This window comes from Carex rostrata, chromosome 33, assembly GCF_964058835.1.
Source record: "Carex rostrata chromosome 33, lpCarRost1.2, whole genome shotgun sequence".
Taxonomy (NCBI): Eukaryota; Viridiplantae; Streptophyta; class Magnoliopsida; order Poales; family Cyperaceae; genus Carex; species Carex rostrata.
In genome coordinates this window covers 4,889,502-4,903,434 of record NC_135950.1, presented here as the reverse complement: position 1 = coordinate 4,903,434, position 13,933 = coordinate 4,889,502, and the positions used below count along the sequence as shown (strand labels likewise).

Below are 13,933 nucleotides of genomic sequence, written 5' to 3'. Positions count from 1 at the left end.
ATGCAAGCAATGAGAGATGTATGTGATCGGGCTCTGAATTGGTTGGATGATGTAGGTAAGTATCTAGATCAAGATGAGAACGAATGTCCTAAACCATGGAAGATATTCCAAGCGTTGGATGGGGGTTTCCGTTGGGGAATTATGACGACGAACTGGTCCGAGTCGCTCAATAATATTTTTAGATCTTCTCGTAGGTTGCCGGTAGCAGCAATAATTGATGACACGTTTTACAAATGTCAACAATGGTTTACTCAAAGGATGGCAAAAGCGCAATTTGAAGCAAGCCAGGGTCAACAGTTCTCATGCCGTGTGCACGAGGTATGTTATTTTCATTAAATTATTTTATTTGTTGTAATTTTTATTAAATTGTTCTTTTTTTCGTAGTTGATTAACAAACGGTGCGAGAGGTCACAATATATGACGACGCTCGGTGGATTTGGCAACTGGAACGAGTTTGAGATAACATCCACACAAGAGAAAGTTAATGCATACATTAAAGACGCTTCTGGCCGGTTTACCAAAGCGAATTATAAATACACAGTGGTAATCACGGATGAGAACACGGTTACATGCACATGCCAGAAGCCGCAATTAAACAGAATACCATGTTCTCATGTTCTCGCAGTGTGCCGTCTCCGAAGCATTGACCCTGGAAGGTTTGTACATTACTACTACCACATACAGACACTTATCAACACATGGCTGGGTGAATGACATGTGTATGACAATCAGTCCGATTGGCCGGAAAATAAAGGCCCAGTCCTTGTTCCAAACGACAAAAATATTACCTTGGGTCGAAGGTGAGTTAATAGGATTCCGATGTGGCTTGATTTACTTCATAATAGAAGGAGAGGACATCAGACTCGCCGGGATACGCAAGAACAACAAAACAGAGCTACTCGAGATGCACGAGGTAGTTAACTCATACATTTTTGTTATTAAATTTTCAGGTTGAGAAAGAGGAGTAACAATATATTTTTGTTATTAAATTTTCAGGTTGAGAAAGAGGCAAGCAATGTATTTAGGCGCACTATTACTGTTTATTGTATTTAGGCAAGCAACAAAACAGACTGTGATTGCATTACTCGTTTGTTCTATTAACATGCAGACACTTATTAGGCGTACTATTATTGTTTGTTTTGATTTATTTGTGATTTATTTGTTGTTTTATGGTTTGTTTACTGTGACTGTCAAGTTTAGATTTACTGTGACGAAAAATGATGAAAGATAAAAACAAAGTAGTATGATAAATAACAACATGAAAGATAAGCATCATGATATAACAAATCACAGTATATGACAACACTAGAGTAAAAAAAAGTGACAAATCACCATGGAGGTGTGGCCGCTACCCCCCAAAGCGGCCCAGCCCGCTGAGCTTTAAAGAGGCTCAGAAATGTGCCCGCTTCCCTCCGAAGCGACCCAGCTCCAGGTGCCCGCTTCCCAAAGAAGCGGCCATGCGAAATATGATAATTTTAGGCAAAAATGGTGTTTTAGTTTAATATTTATTGAAAAATGGTAATTTTAAAAATTTCGGGAAATTATAGTTGACTAATTAAATACTAATTTGGTACTACGTCAAGAAAAAGGAATTCTAGATTTAGTACTACGTCAAGAATGTTAAGTGTGCAACAATTAAATTAAATTGTTTTTTAAGAAAAAAAATTAAATTAAAAAATTATATTATATATGTTCAAGGATTAAATGTGGAAATGACGCATCTTGACTATAGTAAGATGTTGTGAGGGATCAAATAAGTTAAACATATCATATGATTCATACTTTCATTTATGTGAATTCAAAAATATTTTCTTTATACTGGAAAGTTTTCAAAAAAAAAAAAAAAATTCTAATTTTTTTCAAGCTACAACTAAAAAAGTTATTCCAAAGAGGAAAAATAAGAAGCAAGTATCATTATGTGACCTCTCCCAAGAAGAATCTACAAGTGCAAAATTTTAGAAAAATAAATGCCACTGTAATGTGGGCTCCATCAACAGAATCACATGATTGTTACTCACTTCTTACTGAAGCTTTTTACAACAATGCTCATTCCTTGCTCTAGAGTATTAATTATACCCTTAACGGGTATACCCGACCATACCCGCCCGTACCCGCCGCCCGGGGTACCCGTGCTCGAGCCCGGGTATGGGTCGGGTACTCGGGTACGCGGGTACGGGCAAAAACCGGACCGGACCGGTTTTTTTGGACAAATACCCGACCATATCCTACCTGACCATACCCGTACCCGACTATACCCGTACCCGACTTTACCCTACCCGGGTACCCGTCTACCCTTACCCGTACCCGTACCCTTATACCCAACCCAAATTCAAACCCCAAATTCAAATTTCCCCCCAAACCCTTAATTTCTATTTTTAAAAATCTGTTTTTTAATTTCTGTTTTTAAAATTCTGTTTTAATTTCTGTTTTTTAATTTCTGTTTTTTAATTTCTGTTTTTTAATTTATGTTTTTAAAATTCTGTTTTTATTTCTGTTTTTTAATTTCTGTTTTTTCATTTCTGTTTTTTCATTTCTGTTTTTAAATTTCTGTTATTAAAATTCGGTTTTTATTTCTGTTTTTAAAATTCTGTTTTTTAATTTTTGTTTTTTAATTTTTGTTTTTAAAATTCTGTTTTAATTTCTGTTTTTTAATTTCTATTTTTTAATTTCTGTGTTTTAATTTCTGTTTTTTAATTTCTGTTTTTAAAATTCAGTTTTTAATTTCAGTTTATTAATTTCAGTTTTTAAAATTCTGTTTTAATTTCTATTTTTTTATAATTTATTGTTTTAAAGTAAAAGAAAACACATAACAAAAACAAACAAAAAATATCAGGAAAGAAAACGGAAAAAAATGAAAAAAAAACAGCAAAAAAAAAAAAACTCGTACCCGCCCTACCCGTACCCGGACTGCCCTACCCTTCAAGGGTACACGGGTATTGGTATAGGACGGGTAGGGTATGGTTTTTGAAAAAAATACCCGACATACCCGTACCCGTATACCCTAGTAGCCGTCATACCCGTACCCGAGACATATCCGTACCCGTGCCCCGGTATACCCGGAGTACCCGTACCCGCCCGACCATTAATACACTACCTTGCTCCAGCAGCCATCTTTACAAATTTAACATATTAGTACTTTAATATTGTTTCTGATTAGATGGTCAAAAGTTTTTCCGTCAAACATAACACAATGCATTTGGCCCTGTAGTGAGTTCATATCCAGTTGGGCACCCTACCGATCGAGCATAAATGCATTTTTCAAAAATAAAAAAGCCATGTCTTAGCTTAGTATAATCAATTTACTCGTAATGACATGATGATCATGAATAATATGTAATAACAAAATATGACAATCATGAATCGGATGGCAAGATAGTAATAACTATTGGCCAACAATTGAGTAGAAAAAGATATGACAATTATTATTTGAACTGTAGGAAAAAGTTTTGAATGAAAGAATAAAATGTTTTACAAAGAGATGATGATCTTACAATGTATATCAAGCCTCTTTATATATAGATTGATGAGAGGTCTTGTAGCCGTTAGCTAATTTCCTAAATTACAATTAATAAATTTGTCTATGCTCAAATATTCCTAGGTATAATAGTTACAAGGCTCGTGAATAATTTATTTTTTTGGTGATGACGAACCAAATGCAGAATTATTCGGTTGACCAAAATTTGACCGAATTATTCCTGATTAATTTGCGAATTTTACAAACTTTTTTTTGAATTTTCTGAATTATTCGCAAATTTTCCCAATTTTTTTTCATAACCTTTTTTTTTTTGCTTCTTTTTAAGACTGAGATCTCTGATTCGAATTATTCCGAATCATTCCCCAATTATTCCTGAGTTATTTCCAAATCACGAACTTTTGAGCTCGCCGAACCGAATCCGAATAATTCATTTGTCACTATGCTAGGAACTATAGTTAGCTTAACAGCTATTACATGATGCTAGCTTAATTTGTTCTCTAAAATGGTCAATAATGATCTTCTAAGACTTATTCTCTATTTCTCAACAAGGAGTCAGAAATCAAGGTACTCAATGTTCTTTTCAAATCTCTCTTATTACAACAATAAATTAATCGTAACATACAGAGACATGACTCAGTACGTAACATAAAAAAAAAAAAAAAGGAAACTTAATTTGTCTGGTTCAGACAATCCGCAACATTGCAACTTTGCAATTGGCTAATAAATAAACATTAATACACACACACATTTATAAAAATCAGTGATTTTTAAAAATTCTAAAAAAATAGTAAAAGATTTTGTCAGATATCAGAGCTGAATTAGGGCATGCTCCAGAACTAACGCTAGTAGAGGAAGGGAAAGGGACGGGAGGAAGAAGAAACCCCTCCGAACAGTAATTTCTACACCCCGATTCGGGGGTGACAGATCTGGCCAAAAATCAACGTTAAGGTCCTCTCTTTTCCCCTCCGAACAGTAATTTCTCCCTTCCTCTACCTCTCCGTTTCCCCTCTTCTGGAGCAGGTGAAGACGATGGGCAGCCCGAAAATCAGCGAATTTCCCCTCCCCTCCCTTTAATGAAAGGGTTCTCCCTCCTTCTGGAGCACACCCTTAGGACAATTCTGGTTAATTTTGACCTGGTCAAAGGTATTGAAGAAGGAGGGATAGAACTGGGCAGAGCGGTCAGCAAATCGGGCAGCGACAATTTAAAAGAAAGATCGCCGAGCGATGGGGTCCGCAGCAATTAAACGAAACGACCATTGAAGTAAATAAAGGTGCTGACAGGAGGGTCCCTGGGTGTCAGAAACAGTAGAGTCCGTTGAGTTCGTTTTGCCAAATAAGCGGAAGAGACACACTGGCGGCTGAGATGTTAGTTCGCTATGCATTTCACGCATCCACAAGTAGAAAGTTGTAATTTATTTTCAAGGGAAAATTTCTAGTGTACCTGTACAAAATTTCAAAATAACCAATATTCTCATAAAAACATCATAATATTCAATATCCCCATACAAATTTATAATTCTTCCTTCTATCCCTCTTTCACTTATTCAAACTATTATTTAATTATTGTAAAACTGAAATAGACAAATATACCCTTCACTCTTATCCTTCTCCTTCACAGTTCAATTGATCCCAATCAAACTGAAATAGACAAATACTTGTGCCAATTTTCCTTTTATTTCTCTTTGCTGTTGAACTGAGCTGAAACTCAGTCTGTGAAGATTCGTCCAAGTAGCTGATCTTTCGGTTCTATTACGAGTTGAGACGTGATCGTCGATCAGATCGTGTATCTGACATATTTCTAAAAATTGTAAAATTTGATCTCCAAACGCAATTTAATGTGGAGATCAACTTGAACAGTTCGGATAAATGTTTTGAACTTTGAAATTGAAGATATAGACGTGAAGAAAAACGCTCGCTTTACTTCACGAAACACTGTAGCCCAACTCTATATATATTCACACACACATACATACATTGTCTTTGATTAGGTTTCTTTCCTCTTTCATGTAACATCCCTGTTTATTTGTTTAGTTATTTTGAAGTGAGCAGTTTTGATTTTGATTTTATTTTAAAATGCTCAATTTGACCTCTTGCCTGGAGTAGAACTAGGCTGCTCTTAAGCTCATCAAAACTTTGGTGAGCTTAACTCTAAAACTCATCAAATCGATTTCAAATGACAAATCCGAATCGTTGAAATCTGCCTACCTTACATGTGATGCATCTACATGTCAAATTTTTAAACATTCGAATTAATTTAGTATAAGGTCAAGCGGTCTAGAAGGTTAATAAATTAATTTTAGTGCATTCATTTTTTGAATGTTTTTAACCTCTTGACTTTATACTAAATTAATTCGAATGTTTAAAAATTTCACATGTAGATGCATCACACATAAGGTAGGTGGGTTTCAACGGTTCGGATTCGTCATTTGAAATCGATTTGATGAGTTTTAGAGTTAAACTCACCAAAACTTTGATAAGCTTAAGAGCACCCTAGTTCTACTCTCTTGCCTGTATATCAATTTAGTTGTTCATAAGTTTTCAGGATCATAATGATTGTTCTATGGCTCTTTATTACAGATTTATAAATCCTCAATATTTTTATATTCTATTTTGATTTGTAAAATTTTCATTGCAAATTAACTCTAAGGTTTTATATGGTTGAAAATTTTAAATACATATTTAGACTAAATTTTAAATTTTCATAATTTATGATTTAGGGTTAACTATTAAATTTTAAAATTTCAGATTATAACACTTTGTAACCATAGTTATCAATTAGATATGAGCATGCGCCTTGTTTTTTCTCAAAATGATATTATTCAATATATATTTAGATTTTTTTTAGTGTAGACATAAAATTAATATATTTAATATATTTTGTGGGCATATGCATGCTAGCAAGGTTTAACAAATTGAATGAAATTTCACATTGGATCTCTTTTTCCTTTTCTGATCTGATTTTCTTCAATCGGATAGAAGCACAGTCTACAATTTATTTCATTTACTAATTGAAGAGTGTGTTAACAACTGAGTTAAAGCTCAACTTCTGGTTACGTGTCTAATCTAAGATTCTGATCGAGTCGACAAGATCTTGTTGTGCCACGTCGAGCTGCTTCAACAATGTATTAATCTATATTGGTTTTCTAATCAATTTATCCACATTGATTTTCTCAAATATCATAAAAATGTTAGTAACTAAATATTTAAAAAAAAACAAAAAAAATATATCATAAGAGATTATTTGTTGGCCAATATATTTCTAGATTTATGTAAGATGATATTGGATATTTATATAAATAAACCAACACAGCATATTTATTCAAGAATCACCAACAATCTCATTTGTAATCATGAAGTTGTGATGACTAGAAAATGATTTTCACACAATCATTGCAAGTTTTGGCGATGACTCTGCTTTGTTCTAACAATTTAGAAATTAATTATAACAGCAATTGCGCTCTGATTTTATTCTTCTTTCATAGCCCATTTACAAGAGTGACTTTACATATATATAAACTGCATGCAGTTTAATTAACTCATCACTTATTTTTATTGCAATTGGTAAAAACTAGAAACTAATATTTGAAAATCTAAATCCAGTTCAAAAGTATAAATTTTATAAATATATTTATCTCTTTATTTGATCAAGCAAAGGTAAGAAATTCTTCGGTTTGGATTTGGATAGAGCAATAAATTACAAGTAATAATTCTTATCAAATAATAAATTATATAAAGAGGAGGATTCCAATACCTCATGCCTTTTATATCTCATCATACCTTATATTTTATACCTTCGTTTTCAAAGTCTAAATTATCAATCCGAACCATTCAACATGATATTCATACTAAAATATGGTTAGGGATGAAATTTTTTTACTGTTTTTTAAGATGGGTAGAAAATCACTGTTTTTTGAACGGTCCCAAAACAGTGATTTTATATCTATCTTAAAAAATAGTAAAAAATTTCCAAAAAATATAAAATTTCATCTCCATGCATATTTTAGTATAAATATTATGTTGAGCAGTTCGATCAACAGTTTGGACTTTGAAAACAAAGATATAAAATATGAGGTATGATGAGGTATGAAAGGTATGAGACATTGGAACCCTTCTCATAAACTTAATTATATAAAATTGAAACTAAAATTGCAGAATTGCGAGAGAAATTTTTGAACTAGATTTAGATTTACTTAAGCATTGATTGTTCGCTCCAAATACAATTTCAATCAGATTTTAATACAAAATTTCAAACTAAAATTGTAACTAATTCATATAAAGATAAAAACAAAAAATTGCAAGGATTTGAACTTTCTTTTTTGAAAAAAATGAAGTCATTATTAATTTGACATGTAACATGAAGCTATAATTTACTCAATTTCAAGTAATAATTTTCAGTACATGGTCCAGCAAAGTAAAAAATAAAATAATTTTTACTAATGACTCCAAGTAAAATTCAATATTCTAATTAAAGAACATATATTAAATCGAAAATAATCATTTTTTTTTTATAAATTATAGGTAGATTGGTAGCTTTTCTGTTAAAATAAAAAACTGGGGAAAATCTGTATATTTCATTAGAAATCAAAATAGTGTTTGCTGATCATCTGGTACACTATTAGTACATAGATGAAACAGTGTTGTTCTGGTACACTATATATATATTATCACACAAAAGCAATGCGTCATTTGCCAACTTTTCTCATACTAGCTAGACAAGCTATTTCTAAAAGAGATATTGTGAATAATATTGGTAATCACGTACACATAACATGTATAGAACATATTACAATAATATTATATATATGCACGATGAATATTTATCGCCACACGCGCGTACATAGAATAAGTAAATATGAATAAAGCATAAAAACTTTGAAATACAAAATATAAAAATAAAGCATCACGCTCTAAAACGGAATTCTAATTACCAACAACAGCAAACTGATCTCGAAACATAGAAGCTACTACCAGAATTTATGAAGCATGCAGTTGGCTATTCGATCATTTGCACATATTATTCACCACATCTTGCATTGTTGGACGGAGTGACGGATTATTATTCAAACACTCATACGCAATCCGAATCATTTTGAGAATCTCATTGATGACTTGCCCAGTTGGTGGATCAATGCGTTGGTCAAGAATATCTTGGAGTATGATTTCATCTTCATCAGAAGACGATAGATTGATCATATCCCCTGGGTGCTTTCCCAAAAGCAGTTCCAACATAACTACTCCGAAGCTGTATACATCACATTTCTCAGTCATCCTCATGGTATAGGCTAGTTCTAAATAAAGAAAAATAAGGTAAGTCAGATTGCAATAATGTTCATTTTTTTTCAATACAATTAAGTATGTTAATGGAAAGCACAAAAATAATAATAATAAAAAATAACCTGGTGCTATGTAACCGCATGTTCCCGCAAGTATGCTCCAATTAGAAGACTCTGGCTTGAGAAATTTAGCAGTGCCAAAATCTGAGATACTTGCTGTAAACTCGGAATCGAGCAAGATGTTTTTGGAAGTTACATCCCGATGTACTATTGGTGGATAACAATCATGATGCAAATGTGAGAGAGCACATGCAACATCTCTCAATATAACATTTCTCTTTACCCAATTTAGTTCGATTGCTTCCTCACTATTGAGAATATTATGTAAATCTCTCTTCTCATAATACTTATATACAAGAAATTTATTTTGTGGTGAGGAACAATAACCATATAATTTAGCAATGTTGCGGTGTCGAATCTGGGTTATAGCACGAATTTCTCTGTAAAATGGTTCAACATCTAGTGAGGTTTCACCACCTGCTAACTGGATCTTCTTAACAGCTACTGTGAGGTTGTCTGGTGGTAAAATTGCTTTGTAAACTCTCGCATAACCTCCACTTCCTATGCAGTATTTCTCATCAAAATTCTCTGTGGCCCTTATAATTTCCTCATATGCATCTCTCCCATCAAAATTCCACACGGAAAAAATGTCTCCTGATCTATTGGGATTGCCAATGTGCCCAAATTTTGCTTTTCTCTTTCTTGAGTATAGGAGGTAAAGTAGCCAGAGTAAAAAGGTTATTAATCCACCACCACAAGTTAGAGTTGCAATTAACTTAACCATTTTTAGTCTAGTTGAGCCACTCTTATCTTTAACAAATCCATCACACGAGGGAAAACCTTGAACAATGCCACAAAGATTTTTGTTGTGTACAAACCATTGTTTTAAGGCTTTCTGAAAAAACTTTTTGTCAGGCACTGGACCCTCGAGTTGATTATATGATAAATCCATGGTTAACAAGCTTAACATGTCGCCCAATGAAGACGGAATCTGACCGGTTAGATTGTTGTGAGATAGATTAAGATTTTGTAACATGATTAAGTTTGCTAACGTTTTTGGTATTTCTCCTGTAAAATAATTTGAGCTTAAATCTAGGAGATCCAATAAGTGTACCAAGTTTCCAAATTGAGAAGGAATATTTCCAATCAACCTATTATTGCTGACGTTTAATAATTCAATATTAACACAATTGCCTAGTTCTTCTGGCAAACTTGTCAGACTGTTTGACGATATATCAAGTTTTCTTATAGCTGACAACATTCCCAACTCTTTTGGTACATCTCCCATGAAATTGTTGTGGCTTAAATTTAGTTCATTCAAATTTTTTAATCTACCAAGTTCTGTCGGAATAACCCCCGATAGAGAATTTGAGGATAGACGAAGATATACTAACCCATGTAAGCTACCAATCTCAGGTGGTATGATTCCGCCAATTTTATTTCCAGACATGTCTAGAAATGATAAAATGTGACAGTGGGCCCACGTGGATGAAAGACTTCCTGACAATTGATTGGAGCTCAAATCCATGTAATATAGATTCTTGTAGACCCCGAATTGTTTAGATATGTCTCCACGAAATAGATTTCTTTGTAGAGTAACTAGTATGAAACTGCTACAATTTTTAAAACTACTGGGAATTGGACCTTCAAATTTGTTATCATGCAAAACAACCCACTCGAGAAGTCGCCCTTTGCACAAATCAGTAGGTACATATCCGAAAAGGTTATTGTAGCTAAAGGAAATTTTAGCTAACCTTATTAGATTATTCATTTCCTGTGGTAAAGATCCAGATAATCTATTGTTTGCCATATTTATGACTTTAATCATGGTCAAGTTTCCAATACTAGTAGGAATTTCTCCGCTCAAAGAATTCATAGACAGGTGTAAAAACAACATCTTTGACAGCAAGCCAATTGTAGGAGGGATCGGTCCAGAGAGACTGTTATTTCTTAGATCCAGATGGAAAAGATTGGTTAAGTTTTCTAAATTCTGAGGTATTTCTCCACTTAGAAGGTTACCTTGTAGTTCTAAATCTGTTAAATGGGTAAGTTTACCTATTTCAGGAGGGATCGTTCCAGATAGATTATTACTCCAAAGGTACATAAATTTTAAGTTTGTCAAGTTTCCAATATTAGATGGGATCAAACCGGAAAAAGCATTATCACAGAGATCAAGATCAATGAGTTTTGAAACGAGACCTATTGATAGAGGAATTACTCCACTGAGTTTATTAGAACTGAGATCAAAAATTCTAACAGAGGGAATAGCAGAGAAATTAAACGCATCTAATTTCCCAACTAGGCCCTTGTGGGAAAGAGAAATTTTAGTAATGACTTGCCTTCTTTTGTTAGTGTCGCGGCAAGTGATTCCAGTCCAGTTGCATGGATGGACATGTAAATTCCAAGATGAAAGTGGCTGTTGGGTTTGGAGAGTGGATTTCCAATGAAGGAGAGCTTGTGCTTGAGATATGAGAGAAGACTGAACTAGAGGTAGTAGAAAGATGAGTGCAAGGAACAAGAGAGTACTGCCCCTCATTGTTGTTGAAATGCAAGGAGTAAATATGAATGTAGCTATAATGCATCAGAGCTGGCCTTCTTATAAACTCATGACTTATCAGTTCTGCACAAAGCTGGCCTTCTTTTGTTGGTACGCACTTTCAGAGTCTCACGTGAAAAGTGGGTCCCCTGCCTTCTCCAATATTTTCTTCGGATTTATTGTGTCAGCCTCTCAGTGCAAATCTGTAACAAATATTTTCATATCAGAGACTATTATTATTAATAAAAAAAAAGAGAAAATCCATCTAGACTATACACATGGTTTAATTTGCATTTCATATTCTCAGGATTGAGTATTTTATTTTATTTTATTTTATTAATCCGTAAATTTTGTTTTTCGGTGAATCTAATAATTTGAATTTAGTTTTAAATATATTTTTTAAACGGAAGTTTTTTTTTATGATGGTTAATTGAAATAATTATAATTAAAATTGTAGAAGAAAAGAAGAGAAAAAACATGTTAAAAAAAAAAAATAACTCTTTGGTAATGGACCGCGGTCACAGTTGTCAAATATAATTTTTAAGAGAGTGATCATTAAAATGAACCTGTATATATGTTCATATTTTATCTCCCTATCAAAAATAACTCTTATAATTCTTCATTTTATATAACGGAAAAATATTAGTTATTTCTCACACTATCTGAATAAAATTTAAGAAGACACTTCCTGTAGTACTTCTATAACTATCTGTCATAACCGGAGAAATACCAAATTAATTCTTTTGAAAAAAAAACTTGATTGCCACTACCAAACATCATAATCTAACTATAGTTTGTCTATAGCGACATAAATCTGCTCCATATCGTGATCCAGTCCATACGTTGACGCCCTCAGGTCGAAAGATTAATTATTTTATTTTTAGAAATATATATATTATATATTTTATCATGAAGGAGAAAGATTAATTATTATTTTCAATGCATGAAAATTCAAATTGTTACCATTTCTCCGCAGATCTTAGTCATTTGTAACAAAAAATTACCGAAATTTTTATTAATATCCGAAAATTTTATAAAATTTCAAAATATGTACCAGTTTTGGGTTATTTCAAATCTGTCTACTACTTGGGAGAATAATTCTCCAATATTCATATGACAAGATATAAACATCTGAAGATTATAATCGTACTTTTCAGAAATTATCCGTGATTATACAAGTTGTGAGGGTCTGATATGCAAAGATAAACAATCTATGAGCAATTTCCTGTAGCAGATAAAAAAAAAGGGTTATTGTTATCAAATTTCAATACACAATATGTGAAGATCATGTCATAGAGAATCTGAAGATCGACAGATAGTGGGTACGCAAAGCACAGACACTTGACTAATAATTAGTAAAAGAAGAAAGTGAAGAAATTATAGAACCAAAGAGAACAAGAAATGCTTGATATATTTAGTGGTCAAATCCACTTTAAAAGAATAATTTTATTCTTATCAATTCACTTTTATCTTTTGCTAAATATAATTTGTAACAGTGGTCAACAAAATTACACTGGTTTTTGCATATTAATTTAATTTTCCTATCAAATATACTCTAAGATATTTTTAAAAGTGAAATGAAGTAATTCATAAATAAAAAAGTATATTTTATTACTGTGCATTATACGGAGAGAAAAATTATTAATTATCTGTAACATTATGTGAATAAAATTTAAGAAAATACTAGCAGTACTATTAACTAACCGTTCGCAATAATAGAACCCAATAATGCAAAAAGATCGCTTATGGATTGGTTAGTAGTAAAATCATATATGTATATGCTTTTATTTTTCAAATAGGGATACGGATCAGATATTTGACAGATACGAATAATAGTAAATAAGATAAAAAAATTAATAATATATATTAAACTATATAATATATATCTTCTATTCAGATATGGATAATTAAATTTAAAACCATATAAGTTTTTATATCTGCACAAATTTTAGAATATTAGATATCCGTATCTAGCTAATTTTCGAATACAAATTCGAATACGTTCGGATAATATCCTACCCGTTTGCACCCCTGGAAAGATCCGAGTCTTTCAGATAAGATAAAAGAGAGGTTGAGAGTATTCCTTACGCACAGATAGAAGTCAGAAGTCTTAGATCTCCATATGTAGCTCAAGTCTTTAATTGGTCATTACGATCGACAAGCCCTTTCGTTTGGTAGCATCAAAGTAACCGGTGAAGTCAATTTTATCGGCCATGCACCTAAATAATGTTGTCCTTTCGTTTGGTAGCATCAAGTAATTAACCGGTGGAGTCAATTTTATCGGCCACCTAAATAATAATTACTGTTATACATTTTCAAAGAAGGAAAAATTAATGAACTACCATTGTGGCAATATCGCAAAGACGGATACATCTATTGCTGCTTTTTGTATATTTAATTGTTTAATCACGTATTGTAAGTATTGGTTTATCAGTTTTCAATAATTTAGACGATCAAATATTGAGTGATTTTTTTGTGAACTGAGTTCTAAAAATGCGGGGTAAATTAACTAAATGCAAGTTGAATTATAAACTAATGCAGACTAAATTTCAGAACCTCAGCCTGAATTCCAGACTGAATGCAGGGCGA

General features: G+C 32.6%; 1 protein-coding gene across 1 annotated transcript; it reads right to left on the bottom strand.

The window, feature by feature from the left end:
• Window positions 1-8,476: 8,476 nt before the first annotated feature.
• LOC144548402 (uncharacterized) lies at window positions 8,477-11,344 on the bottom strand. The gene is made up of 2 exons (XM_078297063.1): window positions 8,872-11,344; window positions 8,477-8,763 (listed from the first exon to the last, which is right to left on the bottom strand). The coding sequence occupies exons 1-2, from the start codon at window positions 11,342-11,344 to the stop codon at window positions 8,477-8,479; spliced, it is 2,760 nt and encodes a 919-aa protein (XP_078153189.1).
• Between the last annotated feature and the right edge of the window lie 2,589 nt (window positions 11,345-13,933).

Coding starts and splice junctions, on each gene's coding strand:
- LOC144548402 (XM_078297063.1), bottom strand. CDS start 11,344: ATGAGGGGCAGTACTCTCTTGTTCCTTGCACTCATCTTTCTACTACCT. Junction 8,764..8,871: donor ATGCGGTTACATAGCACCAG/GTTATTTTTTAT, acceptor TTCTTTATTTAG/AACTAGCCTATACCATGAGG.